Source organism: Centropristis striata, chromosome 11, assembly GCF_030273125.1.
Source record: "Centropristis striata isolate RG_2023a ecotype Rhode Island chromosome 11, C.striata_1.0, whole genome shotgun sequence".
In the NCBI taxonomy this organism is placed as follows: Eukaryota; Metazoa; Chordata; class Actinopteri; order Perciformes; family Serranidae; genus Centropristis; species Centropristis striata.
The window spans coordinates 16,244,496-16,265,955 of NC_081527.1; the positions used below are offsets into that span (position 1 = coordinate 16,244,496).

The 21,460-nt window shown below is 41.1% G+C and overlaps 2 protein-coding genes across 8 annotated transcripts in view; one reads left to right on the forward strand and one right to left on the reverse strand.

The window, feature by feature from the left end:
- Positions 1 to 19,487, reverse strand: part of fgf12a (fibroblast growth factor 12a) — a 32,705-nt gene extending 13,218 nt beyond the window's left edge. For 2 of the 5 annotated variants that reach the window (XM_059344119.1, XM_059344118.1), the window contains exons 1-4: positions 12,588 to 13,724; positions 11,255 to 11,302; positions 7,499 to 7,609; positions 1,274 to 1,377 (exon numbers count right to left, since the gene is read on the reverse strand). In XM_059344119.1, the coding sequence (XP_059200102.1) occupies positions 1,274 to 1,377; positions 7,499 to 7,609; positions 11,255 to 11,302; positions 12,588 to 12,783 (459 nt within the window). In that variant the 5' untranslated portion in view covers positions 12,784 to 13,724. Of the gene's footprint in view, positions 1 to 1,273; positions 1,378 to 7,498; positions 7,610 to 11,254; positions 11,303 to 12,587; positions 13,725 to 17,740; positions 17,955 to 19,183 lie in introns of those variants that run through there. The other 3 variants (XM_059344121.1, XM_059344122.1, XM_059344120.1) reach the window with 3 other exon arrangements.
- parla (presenilin associated, rhomboid-like a) overlaps positions 1 to 21,460 on the forward strand; it is a 63,039-nt gene that overhangs the window by 19,240 nt on the left and 22,339 nt on the right. For all 3 annotated transcript variants that reach the window (XR_009395166.1, XM_059344107.1, XM_059344106.1), the window contains exon 2: positions 10,077 to 10,250. The gene's annotated coding sequence lies outside the window, so the exon portion shown is untranslated. The remainder of the gene's footprint in view (positions 1 to 10,076; positions 10,251 to 21,460) is intronic.

The following is a 21,460-nucleotide window of genomic DNA, read 5'->3' on the forward strand; positions in this document are numbered from 1 at the left end:
AAGTGCTAATGCAGTGCACCTGAGGTGCATGGATGCATTTTGGATTTTACTCTATCCATTACTTTACTCTATCCATTGCTAAATTATCGATAAAGATAAGGTGGTTTGCCAACTTTGTATGAAGCCAGTCCCTTACAGTAATGTGACCAACAATGGACAGAGTCACCTGTTAGCTCATCACCCAAGCAAGGTAAAGGAATCACCAAACCGACACTTAACAACCTCGGAATGTCTATATCACTTTGAATAGGTTTGAACTTGATTTTGGGTAAAAAGTGACAGCCTCAGTTTGCTATGTGTCTTACAGATGGCTTCGCTTTAAATACAGCAATGTAAATAAGACATTTCATTATTTTGTGCATTCATTAAGCCCATAAAGGACTGTGTGGCGTACTGTTGGCCTATGGAAAATAAATCGCTGACACACACACACACACACACACACACAAGAAAATAATATAACCTAATACAGTAGCCAGTGCTTATGGAAAGCTCTGTTTATGCTATCCACCTCCCCTTCTGCCTGACCCCTGTATGCAACACAAATTGTCAATATTTAATGGGATAGCTATAAAATTCACTGCTTTTTAATTTTTTTTTTTATGAGAACAGCCTTGTAGAGAAGGTATGGTGCTTCCACTAACATTAACCATGTTTGGCCCTGGTTGGGTTTGGATATAATTTTAAAAATTCCACTGTAAAGTGGTAAGATATGACTGAAAAAAAGTTTTACTTCAGAAGGAAGTGAAAACTTTTCAAACATCAGATTACATTGATATAAAAAGGATTTTTTTTTGCAGTGTAATATCCTTTCAAGTCAATAAGAACCCTGAATCCAAATTAGGGTAAAAAAGTTAATCAAAGCAACAAAATCCACATCATAAGCACAAAAAAATTCAGTGGCATTTCTGTTTACAGCTGCTACATAACAAGCCTCCGTTAGTAGCCAGTAAAAGAAGAAGAGGCAATTTTTTAAAAAGGGCTGAGCACTGAACTTGATGTCAAATTAAATGTAAAACATGCGCGGTGCTGCTTCAACAACAAAGAGTGGGGGGGGGGTGTAAGTGCTGCATCGCAACACAAAGGCACATCTGAAGAGCCCTCGAATAGAGCGGAGATGAAAGGGTTTGGAAGAGTCTTTGCTGCAGTGGGATATTAAAAGAGACAACAAACGGAACAAAACACAACATGTGTAATTAAACAAATGCACATGCTGGTGACGCACACACGTGCACAACCTAACTACATATTTGTGCATGGGGTTGTATCTTACCGAGCTGTAGAGCATGCCCTCGCCATTCATGGCAATGTAGAAGCCACTCTTTACTCCCTGGATGGCCACCACTCTCAGACCCACAGGAATAAGATTAAACAGGGCTGCAGAACAGAGAGAGAGAGAGTGAAGGAGAGAAGGACAGACGGACAGATACAAAGAGGCAGAGACAAAAGAGAGACATCAGACAGAAAGGACAGAATAGGACAATTGAGTTTTCACTTAACTCTTGTAGAAACGACAGCCTGTGATCTCTGTTCTTTGGCTATCTGTCAGCAGTAAAGTGGACAGGACATGGACAATAGGAACACTGATGCACCTCATTGTGACAGTGAAGCATTAACATTAACGGACAGTTCACCTCAAAATCAGAAATGCATATTTTTCCTTTTACCTGTAGTGCAATTATCAAATGCATTGTTTTGGCGTAAGTTGCAGAGTGCTGAAGATATTAACTTTCACAACGTCGATCTTTTGAATATAATGGAACTAGATGGCACTCGGCTTGTAAAATACATTTAAAAAACATATTTTTTATACATTGACAGGTTTAGTTCGGTAGAAAGAAAATATTTCCTAAATCAAACTACCCAGGGTCTGGATTATCTTAAGTAACCATGTCATGATTACATTTCCAAGTTCGCTGTTTTTTTAATGTAGTTTTATTAATTGTTATGAAATGCTGATCGGTGCATAGTGCTGATTAGTGCAACATAACCTTTAAAAACAGTAACATGAGCACAGATAAAACAGCAGACAGAAGTCTCAGATGCGAAATAACCCCTCATAAAAATGCTACTTTGGCAGAAAATTATTGTGGATCACATCATTCATACCATTAAGCTGATTGAGAATGTTTGTTTTTTAGGGTCTTTAACACCATGCAAATGACACCGCATTATATTTCAAAAAGGTATCTCTAGAGCAAGGGACAGAACCAAATATTTTTTTTAATTCTCCAGTCAAACAATACCAGCAATTGGAAAAAAAATACTATTTGTATAACTTCACTTCTACAGAAGAGTATTAGGGCCAGGTAGGAGGAAAAAAATTAAGCATTATTAAGTTATAAAAAAAAGTAGAAATGACGAGCATAAAGTTGAAGTACAATCTCGAGGAAAAAAAGTCGAAATACAATGTTGAGAAAATAGTTGAAATACAATGTTGAGAAAATACGTATAATAGATAATATAATTCAATATATGTCTAAAAAAAATCACATACATTACATAAAAACAGTTTTCCCCAAAAAAATAGTGATTGTAACCTTCTAGCTCATTTGTGTGTAGGGAGATTTTAGTACGACTACACCCTTAAATATTGTACTTATTGCTCATTTTATGACATTGATGAATATCAGGTTGTAGCTTGCAGTCTACATAACTGTTCTGAAAGACGAGCCATTTCTCTAAAAAAAATGTTACTCTGATGACTTATTGACACAGGAACAACAAATAAACTAACAACAAAATATCTTCAACTCCTCTTTCAACTTTCTTCTCGACATTTTGACTTTATTCTCGTCATTTCAACTATTTTCTCTTAATACATAATGGGGGAAAAAAAAAACTCATTATTTTTGTCTCTTACCTGGCCCCAATCCTCTTCCAAACACCTCGCATCCAATCACTGCAAGCGTTCTCTGATTTAATATGATGTCTGTTTGGTCCACTACTACAGCAGCTAAAACCCCTACAGTCTTTGGTGTTTTGCAGTTGAGCACGGTGAGTTGGCAGTTCAGCATGTAATGTATTCATGTAAAAGTAATTGGGTTGGGGAGGAGTCGTGGTGGTATTTTATGCACGCAAATGCTTTTATTCACATGATGAGTATTGGAAAAAATAGAGAAAAAGCTATCGAATGAAGTCAGTTTCATTGTCACTTTATGGGAAATAGTATTGGTATTGGTATTGTATTTTTTTAAACGATAACAAGGCCTAGTTATCTCTGTGGGTCAGCTTTATTGGATTCTGAGGACTGTGACTTTCATGGGCTTTGGTTTGCTGAAGGTGTTGGGACACTCTTTACTCCCTGTATTGTTGGGATGATTGTTGTGCAGGTGGCGACGGGGACTATCAGATAAAGCTGGCAGGGACGCGCGGAGACGTGCCAACATGGGTCTGTCCTCCGAGCAGATTCAATTTCACTCAATAAATATCGATGTGCTGCTTTCGCCTGCCAATGGTTTAACTCTGCCCTCAGGCCACTGGTATGGCTGATACACACCGGCCACTCTTACTCTTATGCATGCCCTTGAGGGGCCAGATTTTTGGGGTACTCTGGCAGAATGTGAGTCCATTAGCACCTTAAATGTTGTTTTCTAAGGCTTCTCAATCTCTTTTTTTCATCACTTTTCTGTCATAAGTCTTTCCTTCCCCTCTGTCTGTTCTTTCGCTCCCCTATCCATTTGCCTTTCATGGCTGCTGCTTTTGTCGCTCCGATGACTGGCAGTGTCCCTCAAAGGCACCATCCACAGTCCGACCACTAAAACCCAGAAGTGTTCCACCCCGGAGCACCTCCACCTTTCAAAACATATTCTAGCTTTTTCTGAGCTGTCATACTTGCGCTAGGGCCCTCAAAGGATTCACCATAATAGCTTAGCTTGAGAAGTGGGAGGAAAAGAGGCATAGAAGTCCACTATTTTGCTATAATTATGATCTGCTGTCCCTGCTCTCATTTGCTTGCCAAATGATTACACAACTGACAGGAGCTGTCATTAAGCTACCTTCTAAATGTCCGGCTTTTCTATTTGCAGCTCCAGCGGCTGATGGATTCCATAATTACTACTGTTAGAGTACCTGATGACTATTCTGCAGGCGTTGCCTCTTCCTTAATAACCTAAAACCTATCTCTCACTGTGAAAGGGGAGCGGCTCAGATGGTGCTGGCATGGTGCAGGGGCAGAGTTAAGAGATTTCCAGGGATCTTCTATCGTCAAAGGGCCAGACAAAATGGGTTCAAACAACCCAATAAAGCGAAATCCTTGAAATGGCAGCTCCTCCAGTGGAGCGATAATCGGCTACAAGCAAATCCTACAGGTAGGCTAAAGGAAGTGCATTTGATGTGAGGAATACTGGAACAGCGGGAAATAAACCCTGCAGGAAAGGTTTTAGAGAAACAGTGAGCCAAACTTCACATGCCAAGGGCACGATTCCAAATCCTGAGAGAAATGCAAATCCAAATACTGAAGAGCTGGTTTCTAATGCACAGGTGTGTTAGTCTGTTTTCTTAAAGCTTGTTTGCGATCGAGTGACTATTATGATGCGTGAAATTCAGATGGAGGGCAGGAAGTCATAAATCCATATACTGCGCAAATAGGAAATTGAGGAACGTGACTGCATAAAAGGGTTGGATGAACATGCACACAGCAGGTATCTTCAAGTGAAAATTCATACCGGAGCGATTTTCTCAGTGTGGACGTGATGAGGTCATTTCAAATGACCTCGTCCTACACGACCAGCCAGAGTCTTAACCAAAGGACTATGTAGCGTGTGGTGGGGTCCAAGACCTCGGAACCAAAGTACCCTTGAATGACTGCAGGGTGGGAAAATATGCGTGAGAATGACTTTCTTTTTATATTGCTATTTCAAGTCCAATACTGTCTAGCTTAGATAACTTTAGTTACTATTTTCTGCTATTTTGGCTGTTGTACCAAACGATTCCCAGAGGTTTAAAAACCTTGATCATGGCTAAAAAAAACAGAAAAATGTCATAGTTCATTTAAATTGCATGGCAATACCAACTCAATGCATTATGACAATGCTTTAACATTTACGATAGTTGACTCTGCTCTTTTCTGAACTCTGAAAGTCACAAAATATTCATTGGAACAGCTGTAAAAAGAGCAAATCATTTTGCAGTCAACGTCAAACTGCCTCCAGTTTCCTGCCCTCCATCTGGAAAGTGCACCGATGTATGACGTTGCATGCAAAGAAACTGTAACCAGTCTTTAATAGTGTCTGTAATTATATTATGATGACACCAGAGTTGATAAAGTACTTGAAATTAGTGATTTGGTCTTCGACTAATAGAAAAAGTCTTGCTTCATCCCATCCATCAACCAGGAGCCTCTGAGACAGCTGGAGTGTGAACGCCTGATACTGCAGGTGTCTCATAACCAGCAATATCTGTCTAGAGCTGCAGTGTGTGCAGGCAATTACTGCAGGCGATCAACTGATGACAATCAAATTAATAACTGCTCAAATTCGAACATGGCTGTTAATTAATTGAATGGTGTTTCACAGTCCTTGCAGTTAGTTAAGCGTAGCTCTGCCAGTCATGCTTACCACTAAAGCTGTTTTACATACTGCAGTTACGCTCCACTCTGTTACTTTTCACAATATACTTTTCTCATGATTTTATTAAAGCAGAATACAGTTTATTTTTCTCCAGCTAAGTCTATTTACTGTTCGGCTGTGCCCTTGTCTCAGCACTTGTTGTCATTCAGCGCAGAAATATAGCAAATAATAAAAAATGGAATTGAAATGCACTCCAGGCTCAGGTCGCACCTAGTATGCAGGCACCGTCATGCTTCTCAATCCCATCGGTTCCAGTGAACCTCCCCTTGAAAGTAAATTACTGTATTCCATCTGCTGCTGCTGCTGAAGATGCTGCAGGTCAGAGGGCGGTGCAGTTCAAGGGTGGTGGTAATCTATTATTCTGATAATCCAGCCGGGCAATCGATAGTTCAGCGCAACACCTGAATGCCAAATCTTCTTGGTCCATTTCTTTCTCAATCACTTTTTTCTGCCCCTTTCTAAACATTTCACATTCCTATCACTGCACCTCCTGCTCTCCTCTGCTCTCTTTCTGTGTCTTCCTTCGGACCGTGTCTCTGAGCTCGAGGCATCTCATATAGAGAATTATTCATTGGGTACAAACGGTGGAAGGGTGGTATTTTTAGTTTCCTCTGGCTGAATTATTCACCGCATTCCTCCATCCCTGGGCCAGCGGGACTGCTTAACAAGAGGATTACCTAGAGTTGGGGAAACCCTCACGTACAACAAAAACCTCATCAGGCAAAACCTTTATAACACAATGGCTGCTCCAAAAAAACAGCAATGTGTTAAAGGGGCACAGAGGGAATGCATTACATGTTTCCTTTTCTGTGCAGTAATCCTTTTTGTTCTGAAGACCCTTTCTTCATGCTATAAGCACCGAAGATCTATCTCCTCATAAAATATAAATCGACGAGTGACAGAGAGAGACCGTTCTTTTCACCGCATGACTGCTACGGTCCAGCAGCTTTGGCTCTGGCATCCTTTAAGATTGGCAGGATGTTTTAGAGAAGAAAGGTCATGATTGGTTTCCTGTCTGGCTTCACTCCAGACTGGGAGTGTCGTCATTATCGCTTTGACGACCATTCTCCGCTGACATATATCTCTTCCTTGATCCTCTTCCCATAGGAAACTGTACAGTATGTTTTAATATATAGAAGAATCTCAAGGCTCTACTGGTTTTCCCTTTTTCTGTTCCTGTGAGACCAAGAGGGGGTGTGATAGCTTTAGGGGGATATTCCCTGGAGTCTATTCATCCACTGGTAGGCCACTATGGGAAGTCGATCGGTAGTGAAATATTGTAAAGAAGTGGCTCAAGAAAGGATCTTTGTGAATAGAATTGAAGCTGTGGGGCTACTGTTGTTTCAGGCAATGGGTTTGTTTTTTTTCCTTCCAGGAAAGAATTTCTGCTGTGATAAACACACACGCTTCAGAGCCGAATCAATCAAAACAATGTGACACATACAATCATGGAGTGTACACAGCAGAAATGGTTTACTTAGAGAGTCTGGGACAGGGATATGGGAATTAATTTAACTTGGGAATAGAATTTTGAATAGAAGATGCTTCATAAATATTGTATTTACTTACCGTGGAAGGTATTCTCTTGGATAGGAATTCATAAACCATCCGAGTAGGTTTTGACACATTTATGTCTACAGTGATGTCTCATGCATACTATTACATAACCAGATGCAGAAATGAGGGCACTCTGCCTTGTGGAATTTGGTGAATAATTCCCTTTTGTATGTTTTTTCCTATTGATAATCCAATTCAACAAGGGCATCTGAAACTAATTTTGGAGTGCTTTAAGCTGGCATCAGTTATGTAAGAATTAAAAATGATAAAGCACAGCTTCTAAAATGTGGTAAAATATTATATAACCGACTGACTCATTGCCATTGGATGTTTTATGCTGGAAACTGTATCTTCCATAACGCTCCACTCACTGTTGTCGCTGTTCTCGTCCTTGCTGCCATCGATGGTTCCATCCGGCTGCATCTGCAGGTAGAAGCCCTGCTGGCTGAACAGTCGTGTCACGATGCCTTTCAGCTGCGGCTCTGGAACACACACATGCACGCGGCACACACAAATACACACGCACACCGTCGGCCAAGCCACAGCCCCATCCCCACCAAGAATATGTCAGAACGGCATTCCCATAGTTGTGACAGAAACACACAAAAGAGTTGATGCCTCTGCATTTAGCTAAGTGTTTGCACACTCACATCTCTCCATATCAAGCAGTTTAAAATGCTGAAATGTTTTACAACACACATGTTTCACAAACATAAAATGTACAGTGTTTAAATAATTAAAGTTGGCTGTGGAAAATGGAGAGCACCGGCAGAACAATTATCGACTATTTAAATTGCTTAAAGCATTAAAAAAAAAACAATTATTACTGTGTTTTTATGTCAGATAAATTCAAGCCTCTAAATGGTGTTTTGAAATTGCATGATTAAAAATTAATTGAATTACTTTATGAAGCAAATCTCTATAAATCTATCAATTTTATAATTATAATTAACCATTTAAAAAGTCTTATTGTTCTTGCAGCACAATCCAGCCTCCACTGCTGCCTGCTGACAAACAAACTTAAACTTACAGCACTAGATCCACTTCAGCCCTTTATTTAACAGCTTTTAATATCAATATGATTATGATGGACAGTTTGTAATGAGTCATCTGTTGTACCATATAATCCCCCAAAAGCGGCTGTTTAACAGGAAAGCCTTTACAATGAGAACACTGTGACAGAAAATAAATGAGAATGTTCTTACTTCTTCTTATCTAGTACATAAAAAAATGACTTTTGCATCATTTGGAAACCCTTTTAAAATCACTTTTTTAATGTACACTGACATGCTAATGGTTTCTTTATTTGGTATGAAGCAACTGTGCATTTTTGGGTAGATATCACTGATATTCAATGAGAGAGATTTAGAGTTTTTACAGGCAACAGGTTCACCCCAAAGGACTCTTAACGCTTGACCTAAAGAAACTGACCTAAAGTTTCTTAGAATTTTTATCATTGCAGTAACCCAGAACAGACCTCAAACTTTGAGGCCATGACATCTGGCAGCTGGCCATGGCGCTGCTCTAGGCGCTCAACACTTCAGGGGAGCAGGTGGAAACGAGGATTAGCTCGGGGCAAAGAAAGACTCTCGGCCTCAGGCAATGCCAGGGAAAAAATAGATGTGTAAAAAATGAGTTTATCTGAGGAGAAATGTAAGCATGGTCGCTGCGGTCTGAGTAATATTGGACAGGTCTTTTGACTTTGTGCAGAAGCTGTAGTCGGAGTCAGATGACACCATTAGCATAAACACAACTTGGGTTGTTGCTTTTGACAAGAAAACACTGGAGGGCTAAAAAAGTTTGTTTGATAAAAGAAAAATATAGAGTATGTGTATGTCACAAATACATTTATTTTTTTTCTTGAGCTTTATTGTAGATAATGAAACACTACAGCTGAACAGTAATGCATTTGTTTTTGCAAAGACAAGCTCCATTGAAATCAGACATTAAGTCAAATGCTGGATGTTACTAATCCTTTGTTTATTCTCCGCCTGACAAAAGAAACAAATTACGCATTTTGTCACAATCAAATCGGTGCTCAGTTTCATTTTATGTGCCTTAATACACATACGGCAAGTAAAAATGTTTGCTTCGCAGGGCTCACAACATGTTGCGAAATCATGAAGTATGTGATTGCAATAAGGAAATATAAGGGAGTCTGACTGTCCTCCAAGGTCATAACAACACTTTGAGAATACAATTGAGTCATACAGTTCAGTGCAGTCCAGTCGGGTGGATATGACTCCAAATGGTTTAGCAAAACAAAACATTTTTTCAAACTTTGTATCAGGAGAGAGAGAAAAACAAAATCAAAGCCAGATCTGTCTTAAACTGTAACAACAGCATGTTAAGTCTGTACTTGATGCCTGATCAGTTGCCTGATATCAGACACAATTTTCAATTCTTTATACTCTTTAAAGTCTGACATTTTCTCCACTTTTACAGATTGCCTTGGGGAGGGGGATTTTAGTTTTCCTAATAAGTCATTTCCACCAGCTGAACCAACTCACTTCCAGTTTAGCCTCATAATTGGAATGGGGATAAATCAATTCAATTTTGGGCTTTTCTAGACCTTTTCAGTTGAACTTGGACCAGATTGAGTATGCTGCATTAGAGCGAGTTAAACTAACTTGGTTGTGATTGGCCAGTGTCAGAAAACACACACAGCATGGGAGACAGGGTAAAAAACTCTATGGGTTTTTGGACGGTCATCAGGGATTTCTACCAGTATACCAGATGGCCAGTACACCACCGGAGCAAAGTAAAAACAAACTATGATGTCTGGCACTATTTACAAGACATGCCGTCTATGTAAAGGCATTTCTAGATCTTTAACCGAGAAACTGCTGTTTCATGTCATGATACCAGACAACAGTGGAGTAGGCATATTCAAAAGTTTGGACCCAGGCATTAATTACTAATGCATTTTTTTCTTTTTCTTCTTTACAGAAGTCAAGTTAATGGATAAGAGAGCCGTAGGAGACTATGCCGAACGATGACCCCTAACTAGAGCGGGTTCACCTCAACTGTACATCATCCTGACCATCAGTCCCCAACTCACCTACCCCTGGGATGGGGCCATCAATTCCAGGGACAGGCCCTTCATCATCCATCACAGGCACGGTGAGGAGAGTGTGTGTGTGTGTGTGTGTGTGTGTGTATGCTTGCTTAAGTGTGTGTGAAAGTACATGGGAGTGTACACATCAGTAAATCACATGTGATAACTACACTTTCATAAATTAGGGCCTCAACATGGGCGCTGACGGCTCATCAGTTCCAATCATTTAGCAGAGAGTGTGTGTGTGTGTGTGTGTGTGTGTGTGTGTGTGGTGTGTGTGGTGTGTGTGTGTGTGTGTGTGTGTGTGTGTGTGTGTGTGTGTGTGAACAGACTTCAAGCCAAACTGCAGAGTTTACAACATGTGTTGTGCATGAAAAATGCCTTTCAGTAGCAACATACAGCAAATCACCCTCTGTGTGTGTGTACGGGCCATCAAAACGTCATTAAATTTACTTCATACCAATACAGAAGGACAAAAACATTTAGGTACGTTGACAAATGGCATCATGACCATGAAATGGTGAATGATCACCTGTTCTGATATAGTGTTTGACGGGGAGAAACACAACATATCCATATACACTAAAGTACACTATAGGAACCTCTACACAGCGGTACTTGACACATATTTACAGACACAGAACAAGTAGCGAGGATAAGGACTGATCCGACATTGACTGACGAAGAGAATGAGACAGAAACAAAATGAGAAGAGGCAGAGCCAAAGACAAAAAGATAGAGGAGAGACAGAGGAGCAACAAACGACTGGCTATAGGAGAGCTTTAGTTACGAGAAAAAGAAACATATAGTAAAGTAAGCTTAAAAAATCCAAGAAAGCCACACAGAAGGAGGGATGAAAGAAAAAAGATCAGCAAGGGAGAGGGTCGTCGGCTGTCAGACAGGTGTTGAAGCCCCCCGCCCCTCCCTCCTGCTCTGTCCCTCCCCAAAACCCACCCCCCTTCCCCACCTCCCCCCCTCCCTGGCCGAGGGGGAAGTCGACATGGGCGCGAGATGGGGGTGGAGACGAGAAGAAAACACAGCACACACGGATGGAGGCTGAGCTACTGACCTAGCCTGCAGCCCTTATGGGACACCTGTGGAGGTTTCGAGGGTGCATCTTACGAAGGGGGGGAATAGAAGGAAAAACAACAGTCTTTTAAACAGGCAGAATTCATAAATCCTCCAGTGTATCGGCTATTTATATGCAAATATATGGCAAGGCATCAGTGGAAAGATAAGGATGATCATTTAGAGGAAATACAGCATCTGTCTGTCTGTCTCTCTGTCTGTCTATCTGGCCTAGGTGTTACTGTACCTACCTGCCCAACAGTGTCCTGAGGCCTGACTGGCTTTCTGTCTGTCTGTCTGTCTGTCTGTCTTTCTGCTTGTGTGTCTTTTCAGTCATTTTGTGGCATTTGTTTTAGCGCTGACATTTGTTTGTCTGTCTGATGAGGCTGCGCGACGACACGGTTTTAATTTAGTCTGTCTGGCTGTCTGTCTCCATTTTCCTCCATTTTAAAAAAATGAAGTCTGTCTGTCCTCCTGCCTCATCCCTCACCAGTCTGTCTGTGAGTGTACCTGACTGTTGTTCATCAAACACAGAACTATCTGGATTCAGGGAGGGCTGGATATGTGCACCAGGACGGAGCGAGGGGAATAAAGAAACAGAAGGCTATATCATGCTATGGAGTGTAGTAGGCACGGAGCCTATGTCTATCAATACAGCCAGAGTAGCTCTTAATCACTAAGGCTATACCTCCCTTCACTGCAGTAAAGCTCCCTCTCTGCAATAAACATTTACCATTAAAACATTTAATCTCAAAAGAGCCTTGGTGCACTGCGGTGCAACTTATCTCCCCTCTGTACCCCAATCTGCAGTAATATTGAATTAAAGCAGCCTTTTTGAGTGTATTCAAGTTGTGTGTGTTTGGAGGGGAGGGAAGGGGAGGGGGGTTGCAAAAATTAAGTGTGCAAAATTGAAGCCTTAAATACATTTTATAGCTGTTGGAATAAAAGCTAGTAAAGCTGTGACTGGAATACAGTTTTGTTCCAGAGTAATTGATTATTCTGATCAGAGCAGTATCACAGTAAATTAAGGGGGTAACGTCACAAGATTTAGATCACATACATTGAGGCTGCTCTTGTTCGATAGGCTATATGGGGGAGGGTTGTTTCGAGCGGTGGATCGACAGACAACAAGAAGACCTAATGGAACAGGTGGATTTTTCGCACCGCGGAGAAAATCTACCTTCTCCTCCGGTTCAGATTGGAGCCCTTGACTGCAGTATAATGCTCCAAAGAGGGGCGGGGTGGGGGTGGTGGGGGCTGTGGAAAACCGCTTCCATAAGCACACATAACACACATCAGTAAAAAAAAAAAAAAAAAAAATCTACAGCACTGACCTGGTCGCCGCCGAACGGGTCTTTTCTTTCCGCTGCAGAAACGGACTTTGCTGAAGACCCCCAAGAAATGCCTCTCACACAGAGAGCGGGGGTCTTTGCTGGGGCTGGGGCGACGTTTCGAAGTAGAAACCCGGTCGCTGTTCGACTCCCTCGCCTGGCGTTTCTGCCGGATCAGGGAGCTGGCGATCGCGGCCATCTCCCCGAACCGAGTCTTAAAAGCCGAGAGTCTAGTTCGGCAGAGGTCGGATCTTGGTGCAGCTTCTTAGCGCAATAAAAAAAGAAAGGGGGAAAAAAAAGAGTTGATTCTGGGTTTTCGCGAGTTTATTTCAACCAAATGTCATCCTGATGAGAAAATCCTCCCGAGTCCCGGGCATCATTGCGCTTCAGCCAGCATCCTCTGGAGGGGACAGTAGCGTGTGATTCAGCTGCTGCGAGTTTCTGGCACTCAGGGCTTCGAATCAACAGCAACCGATGTGATATAAATCATACATCTACGGGCTGGGCCACAGGGGCCGACATGTCAGCCGTGCAAACATGCAACAGTGTTGATAAGTTGGTGTAGCAGCGTGTCATTGGAGAGCTTCAGGTATTCCAGGTGCCGCGTCTGACGAGCACGACTTGGTTTATCCTCATCTGCACACCAGCCTCTCCTCTGGCTCCCCGACGCCTTTTTAATCATTCGCATCAACCCAAATCCATGCACGAGACGCTCGTGCGTGGCAGGGGAAATGAACTTTTTTTCGCCTCCTCCCCTCTTCCTAATTATTTACTCCATACACATCAATGAATGAGACCGTCTGCTGGCGGTCCTGGAGGTGCTGTGCAGGTCGCTGAGCCCAGTCAGTCTCTGGTTCTGTCGATGGCACCTCGAAATGCAGCCAGAAAAATGGAATCGGCAGCAGAGGCTACTCTGCAAGGATGCTGCAGAGATGTAATTTAAGCCTGCAGGGAGGGATTCTCGTCAAAAAAAAGCAACAATTAGTTGAGGCGAACACACGCCAGAGTGCTTTTTGTTGTAGCGCACAAATAATAAAGTAGCCGGAGCATTATTTCCTGTGCGTCCCGAATTGATGCTGTCGGTGTCGCCGACAGCGAGAGTGGACGGTCTCGGCCCATAGCCTCTCTCTCTCTCTCTCTCTCTCTCTCTCTCTCTCTCTCTCTCTCTCTCTCCCCCCTTCAACTCTTTTAACGCAATCATACGTGATTGAGGTTCGTATTAGAAATTCTCCAAGGGGTATACAAGAGATAGATGATCTCCATGCGGAAGAGATGTGAATAAAAGATTGAAAAGGGGGCACATCCTTCTGTTTGTGCAGGGAGAATGTGGCTGCTTAGCCATTTGGGATAATGTGCACTAATTTTTTTTTAAAGGGGACGGGTGTGATCTCCCCATTGTCTCGCTGAATTTAATTTAAAATCCAAAGTTGCACACCAGTTTCCAAATGGTGGCCACATCGGTCAGCAGGAGGCTGCATTAAACAGTGGAGGCAGTGTGCATGAAGTAAGCTTTGGGTGATACTACACTGCATTCTTATCCTCATAGCTTATACTTAAGGGACATAAGCAGGCATTTTATTTTCTAAATCCCTGTGGACACACATGCCATAAAGGACATATTAGATGTGGCTAAAAGGATTACCTGCAACAGGTTTCAGCACACAGAGAATGAACCCAAAACAGAAATGGTACACTGAAGACACAGACAGTGACAAAACACGTGGATAAATATGATTTAGAACCCCCAAAAATTACAAATAACATTGCCAGCAAGAGCACAATAGTCCTTATCATGACGAAAAAATACGGAAACATCAAAGCTTTAAAAACTGAGAGAGAGCATAAAAATATGTGCATATATAAGAGGATAATGTATTCTGCATGTGTTTTTATCATAGACACCTGGGCAGAAATGCAAAGCAATTGATTGTTTTTACTGCAGTTGTTTTCAACACACTGTTAAATGGTTCAGTGGTATTTGATTTCAGCAAATGTGGTTAATGATAAGCTGTAAATCAATGCAAAGTCCCCCCCAAAATGTCCTGCAAATGTGTCTGTGTGCATGTGAGCATGCCTCTGGTTTCATGTCTATTATTGCATGGGCTGAGGAGCACACATGCCACACACACACACTGTGGGAGGAAGAACACGTGAGTCCTCAGCAGCAGAGCAAACCTCTCTCTCTTCCCCGTGATGAAACAGCATGAAACATTTAGAGGCTTTTTCTGGGACTCGGTTTGACATTCTCTCTCCAAACCGAGCCCTCAGAGACATCGAGAGAAAGAGAGAGAGACGATTTTCTTTTGACTACCTCTGTCTGCCCCCCCCCCTTACGTAAGATTTCGGATGTAATGGATGAAAGTGTGGAATGTGAAGCACTGGTACCTTTGTATGTTTTCACGTGTGTGAGAGCGAGAGAGACAGAAAGAGAGTGAGATGGAGGGCAGCTACTATCTTCTCCCAGAGAAAGACAGATAAACGGACAGAATACAGATAGCAAAATAAAAGTTTGTAAGAGTCTAAATCAAAATCTGCAATCTATATTGGTATTGAGTTGCCAGTGCATGGAAGAGATGAATATATCACTGCAGCATAAAGAAATATCAATAAGAAGTCCAATATATCATTCATCACTCTAACAGATATGCAGGAGCATGATATACATTTCTTAGAAGAAAAAAACCCAGCTGGTGGTTTGGAATATATGGAGTGAGCTTTCTCAGAAATGGGAGGGACTTTGTGGTGTGGAGGGCTATGGAGACATGGGACATATATCTTTGTCAGGAAAAGATAAAGTATTCCCTAATGAGGATCTGCTAGGCTTCCCCCCTCTACCACAGACAATTGATGTTCACCTCATTCCAGCGGAGATATGTTCTACCAGCAATAAAACACTGTCGCCAAGAAATTCACTGCAGACCATATATTGCAATCATTTGAATTGTCAAGTAAAATGATTTGACTCGGTAAAGGTTTTCTAGTTTATTTATAGAAAATAAAGTGTGGTGTCAACATTCTCTTTGCGCAAATTCTGGTATTTGTCTTTGTAGTATAAAAATTTTGTACGTATTGAGAAAAATGAAGCAAACATTGAGAGAGCAGATGGTGTGTTTTCACTTCATCAGACAGTGCTACTACTTGGTTTTGTATGAACTGTGATGCATTCAATGTACACTGCAGCATAGGAGCTAAATGTCTCTGAAAACGAAAAGTAATAAACCCCAGTGTCCCTGTGGCCCTCATTCAGGTGGCACCACAGGAGTAACATGCATTTCAGAGTGATTTCTTTATACCTGCTGCCCCCTTGTGGAAAAATAATGAACCACAGGTGTTCAGAGTGAGAGAGAGAGAGCGAGCGAGAGAGAGAGAGAGAGAGAGAGAGAGAGAGAGAGAGAGCTGCATGTGTGGTTCCACTCTCCCAAGTTCATCACTCCAGTGTGTCCTTGAGATACCTCACAGATTTGTTGACTCACAATAGCTGGAGCTAGTTCTCATCGTGTAGTGTCTGCTAAACTGTCTTTGCCAAGTCTCCAGGAGGCAAAGAGGAGAGATGTGTGAGTGTGATGTTGTGGCTCACAATTGCTTACTACTACACTTGCACTAATGACACAAATTACAGCTTGATTATAGTAAGTATTATATGTTTGTAATATAACTGCACAAAGTTGGATGGGTGGACAAAAGCAAAGAGATTCTTATTTTCATTCAATTTAAAGATGTGAGGCCAAGATAACATCCCTGCATTACAAACAATATAATTTTAGATTGATGATAACCATGTTTAAATAATTAAATATTGGCATCATGTTAATAATACACATATGATAATATGATGTAAATAATCAAGCACCTCTGAATGATTTCTGTTTCTTCTTTTTGTATTCATTTGAACAGTTGTGGTTACAGACTCTCTCGACCTGCCTACACTGTTATTTTCTGGTGTTTTGAATCTTACACTCTCCATTTAAATATTTCCACTTTCAATAGCTTACATTTCACACACTGCCTCAAACTGTGCCCACCTAACAAGCAACTAATACGTTAGAAAATACTACTTGGAGAAAGCTTCTAGTCACATGGTGACTCTTTAATCAATTACTTTTAGGTAAAGTTAGTGGTTTTCTTATACAACTTGCAACTGCTTTTTTTCTGTGCAGCTCTCAATTCTATGCTGGCTTCCTTAATTGGCTCTATGTCATAAAAGTGTTCAGCCCCCATAGTGTAATTAAATTATTAAATAAAATAAAAACCCACAATAATTAGTTTACACAATAAACGATAAATATGAATTTGACCAACAGCCTTTTTTTTTCTTCAGATATAGAAACCATGATAATATCACTATTGTGAATTAATTTGGTCAACATAACAATATGGTGAAAGTCTAATATCATGAGAGCCCCATTCTGGTTACTTTAATAATGTGTATATACATACTAGATTAAAAACTATATCAGCAATTTATCTTAGTGTTCTTACTCATAAGTAAAAAGTCACTAAACCAGACAGACACAAGCAGAGAGATAACCACCAACTGATGATTAACCTATCTTTCACTAGAATATTCTATGGAGAAAAAAATTGAAATACTTCCTAATAATACAGTTTGAACAACATATTATTGAAGTGGTCTCTCTGTATTTGTTCCCAAAGTAACTGACAAAAAGACAGAAAACAAGTATTCCCACTGGTGATGACAACGTTTTGTCTCTGCTTGTTTCCCCGTTATGCCACCCACAATACAAGCCTCCTGCCATCCAGACACCCTGACTATTGTATTTAACTTAAACACAAGAAAAGCCAGGTGCAGTCTTGACACTACAAAGGAAAGCAGGTGCAAACATTTAAGCCAGCTCAGAGACATCTTTCACCTAAAATCCCTGCAAGGTGATTTTGGCATAGAGCCTGAATCTGGAGAGCGAAACACTTTCTGCTCTTTACATGATCTTATGCAGTCAGATTACCAGCTGAAGTTAAGTATGTCATCCCTCTCTGTCTCATGAGACAATAATGTATATAACTGCTGAAATATAATATACATACAAAATCCAAATAGCACAGTGTCATCATTTTGTAGCTCGCAAAAGAACCACGACAAGTCAAAAACAGTGAAACAAATAGAAAAAAATATTAGTAACAAACTTAAAAGTCTTCACCTGTCACGTCAAAGAAACTTTAACTTTGCATCCATTTGTGTCTGCACCTGTGAGCTGACTCTGATTGAGGTCGCAAGGTTCATCTAACAGTGAGCAGAGATGCAGGGATAAGGACTGATGGTGCTTTATATCCGAGCCCTACGGATCCCAGTGTGCACGCTGCTTTTGGTCCAACTTCCTCAGAGGAATCAACTGTGCTTAATGGAGTTTCTAATTGTCTGCCCTGAATTTGAGAGCCGCTGCGAGCTGAAGCTACCGGAGATCCTTACGTACTGCAAGTGACTAGAGGAGGAGACGGTGAAGGAGAAGGTGTTGCGTTTAGTCTTACCATGGAAATACTGTAGCATGTTTTTTGTTTTTTTTATTACTTATAAACAGCAGCAATGCAGTGGATTGCTGAGATATGACTATAGAGGACATGGCAGGCATCTTAGGCTTATTTCCAAATACTGTTGAGTGGGGGTTGAGTATGAGTGTGTGTAATTGTGTGACAAATTAAGTCACTATTAAAAGTATTTTTTTATAAATGCAGAGCTGCTCTGACATTATGTTCTGCTTTTAAACATGCATTAACCTCTTAAAATCCTCCTGACCGCCAGCAGGAGGTATAGGGTTTGGGTTGCAACCAAAAAAAACTTTTTGTTTGTTTGAACTGATGCAGTTTCTGCTGTGTTTTAGCCACATGCTAAACAAGCACATTTGCAAAAACTGGAGGGTGTTAGCTTTAAAGGGAGGCCTTGTTTATGCACTTTGGCCCTACAGTTCTCTTGTTATAAGCTTTGGCACGAAATTCCTTCTTGAACATTCCCCTGCAGGTTAGTTTTAAGAGGTTAAAGTAGTAAAAGTAGAGACAGTTTGGAAGGTTTAAATGTATGTCCTGTCGAATTGGAATATTTGGAGAAATGATAATCAATGTGGAGTTTAATATAAATGTATTGAAAGAAAGCCTTACATTAAAAGTTTGGGAGCCCCTGCTCTGGGGTACTCCTGCTATGGCGCTATCCGTGGTGCTGAAACCGCTCTGCTTGTTTGGGGCCCTAAAAAAAAAGCTGCCTCTCCAGGCCCCTGAAGTTTAATGACTTGATCCCTGCATTGTCCATTTTTTGGCCCGCTTCAGATGCAGCACTGGAACACGCTCGTCTGCAAATCTATCTCTCTGGGTCTGGTAAAGTATCAGGAGCCCTCTCTGTGGCTGGACTGCCAGCAGCTGCACAATACAAAACTCGGGACAGATGCGAGGAGCACAAGGAGAGGCTCTCTCTTTACTGCAGACTCGAAAGATTTTTACTCACACACTCGAGTGGCCAATGAAACCAACTCACCCCCCTCCTTCCTCTCTTACCTCTCTCTATATCTCCCCCCTTTTTTTCTTCATCACTCAAGAGAGAAAGCATGCAAAGCGAAGGTAGCAAATAAAGCTATGGTGCTATGTTTGTCTCTCACCGTTGGTGATAGTGGTCGACTTCGATCGTTGTCCACAGAAACACTGCAGCATATGCGCTCCTTTCTGAAGGAATGGCCTCAGAATCCTCATTGATTTGGGTTGATGGGAGCCTTCCTCAATCCAAACAATCGGACAACGCTATCACAACACAGCAGGGTCAGGCAGCATAGCGTAGCCAGCCAGCCTCTCTCTATAGGCTCACAGCAGCCCTCAAAACGCCGGAAGGGCACAGTCTGCAGGACAAATTACGCTAAAACGAGGCATCTTGAGTGATTCCCCCCCTCTCTCTCTTTCTCCCTATCTCTCTCTCTCTCTCTGTCTATCCTCTTCTCGTCCACCGACGGTCATTCGCGTTCACGGCACACTCCTCTTCCGCCACGGCAGGCAACGCAAGGACGTTACAATGTGCTCTTAATTGTACATCCCACCCCCCCCACCTCCTCCTGTCTCCGCGTCTTTACCAGCAGCGGACGTAATAGCAGGAAAGGAGAGAGGAGAGCAGAGGAGAGGGAGGGAGAGAGGGAGAGAGAGAGAGCATGCACGCCAAAGTTAAACTGCAGGGGTAAAGTGGCAGGCTGGCCACGAGTGAGGTAATGCGGAGCTGACAGTTAAGGCGACGATCTGACGCGGCATGGCTGCACAGATGTTGGAACCCAGGAGCCAATAGTTTTTCTTTTATTTATTTATTTCTTCTCTTTTTTTGCCCTCAGATCCCTCTGGGAACAAGTGGGCAACGCAGAGTCTACGTCAGCTGCAGCCCACCTCTTTAAAAACAAAGGTGTTTTCTACCACATACTACCAGAAAGTTTTTTTTTTTTTTTTTTTGCTTCAGTCACCGCATTATGAAAAGCCCAGGTGGTCACCTCAGTCAGGCCAGTGCCGCAGCTGGGCCTTTATCAACAGGGTATTGACAGGAAAGGAAAAGGAAATCTAATCCCATGTGCACCTATGCATAAAGTAGTCATGTAATATGAGTAAATAAAGTTAACCAGGACCTTATTCTTTCGAACAAGCAATATAGAGGTTGTCACTTGTTGAAAGTGCATGTACAGAAGAATTATGTATTTGCATTAGATCCTTTACTGAAGTAAAAGTAGAAATACCACACTAGAAATACTACAAGAAAATGGACATACTTCTAAAATAAAGCATTGTATTATAGACAAAATGTACTTAAAGTAATAAAAGTAGTTCAGAAAAAAAGCCTCTGTGACTGCTATAGGAAGAGTATTATCTCTGATGCTGCATTGATTCACCAGTAGGGAACAAGTATACATCATATAAGAAAACATCATCATATGTTTTGTATGTTTAATCTTAATTTGTTTGGTAACTTAAGCTGTGTTATAAATGTTGTGGAATTAAAAATGTCCAGTATTTCCATCTGAACTGTGCTGGAACAGAAGCATAAAGTAGAACATGTAAGAAATTTCTATTGAGAGTTTTAAGAAACAGCTCAAAACATAGTTTGTGTTTGATTAACTACAACATGATTGTGCTTATTTTATATTTCTTTTACTTAGCATTAACATTATTTTAAGTACAAGTACTTAAAAATTGCACTTGCACTATAACATTCCATCACTGTCTGCTCTATCTGCTGGACATTTCTGAGGAAGTATGCAAGAACCTTTCAAAATAAAAGCATATACAAGAACAACAAAAAATAAATAAAACAAAACTGGCTTAATTTCACCCTAGACATTTATCTTATGATTATTCTTAGCTACTATGTAAAAGTAATAAGCCACTTTGGTCACACAGCATGAGCTGCTCTTACAAAACTGTTATATAAAGTATGGCTTAATAGGACTAAACGGAATCAACAATAAGACAAGAATTGTTGGAGCATCATAGAGAAAACATGTTACACAATATTTGCAAACTCAAATAACTACAACCGTCTTATTTCTAATTTATAAAGTGCACAAATTTGTTTTACCTTCCATCTCCATCCATCCTTTTAATTAATTCTCGAGAATCCTTTTTTGGTTAACTTATCATGATACAAAATACAAAATCAAAAATCTCATTATGCAGGATAAAGAGCGTTGCACTAAGTTGTCATAAATCCAGAACTATGTGCAACTTTCTACTCTAGGGGGTGCCATAACACAAAGCACTCGGATTAAAATAACATGCAGAGAAACTGAAATTTGACCATGAAGCAGAGAGAGAGAGAAAGTAAGTAGCATCACTATACTTTTGTGTGTTCAGATTCACTAAAGACAAAACAGAAATGTTGAATTTGCTGTGTGCATCGACATTTTCTGTAC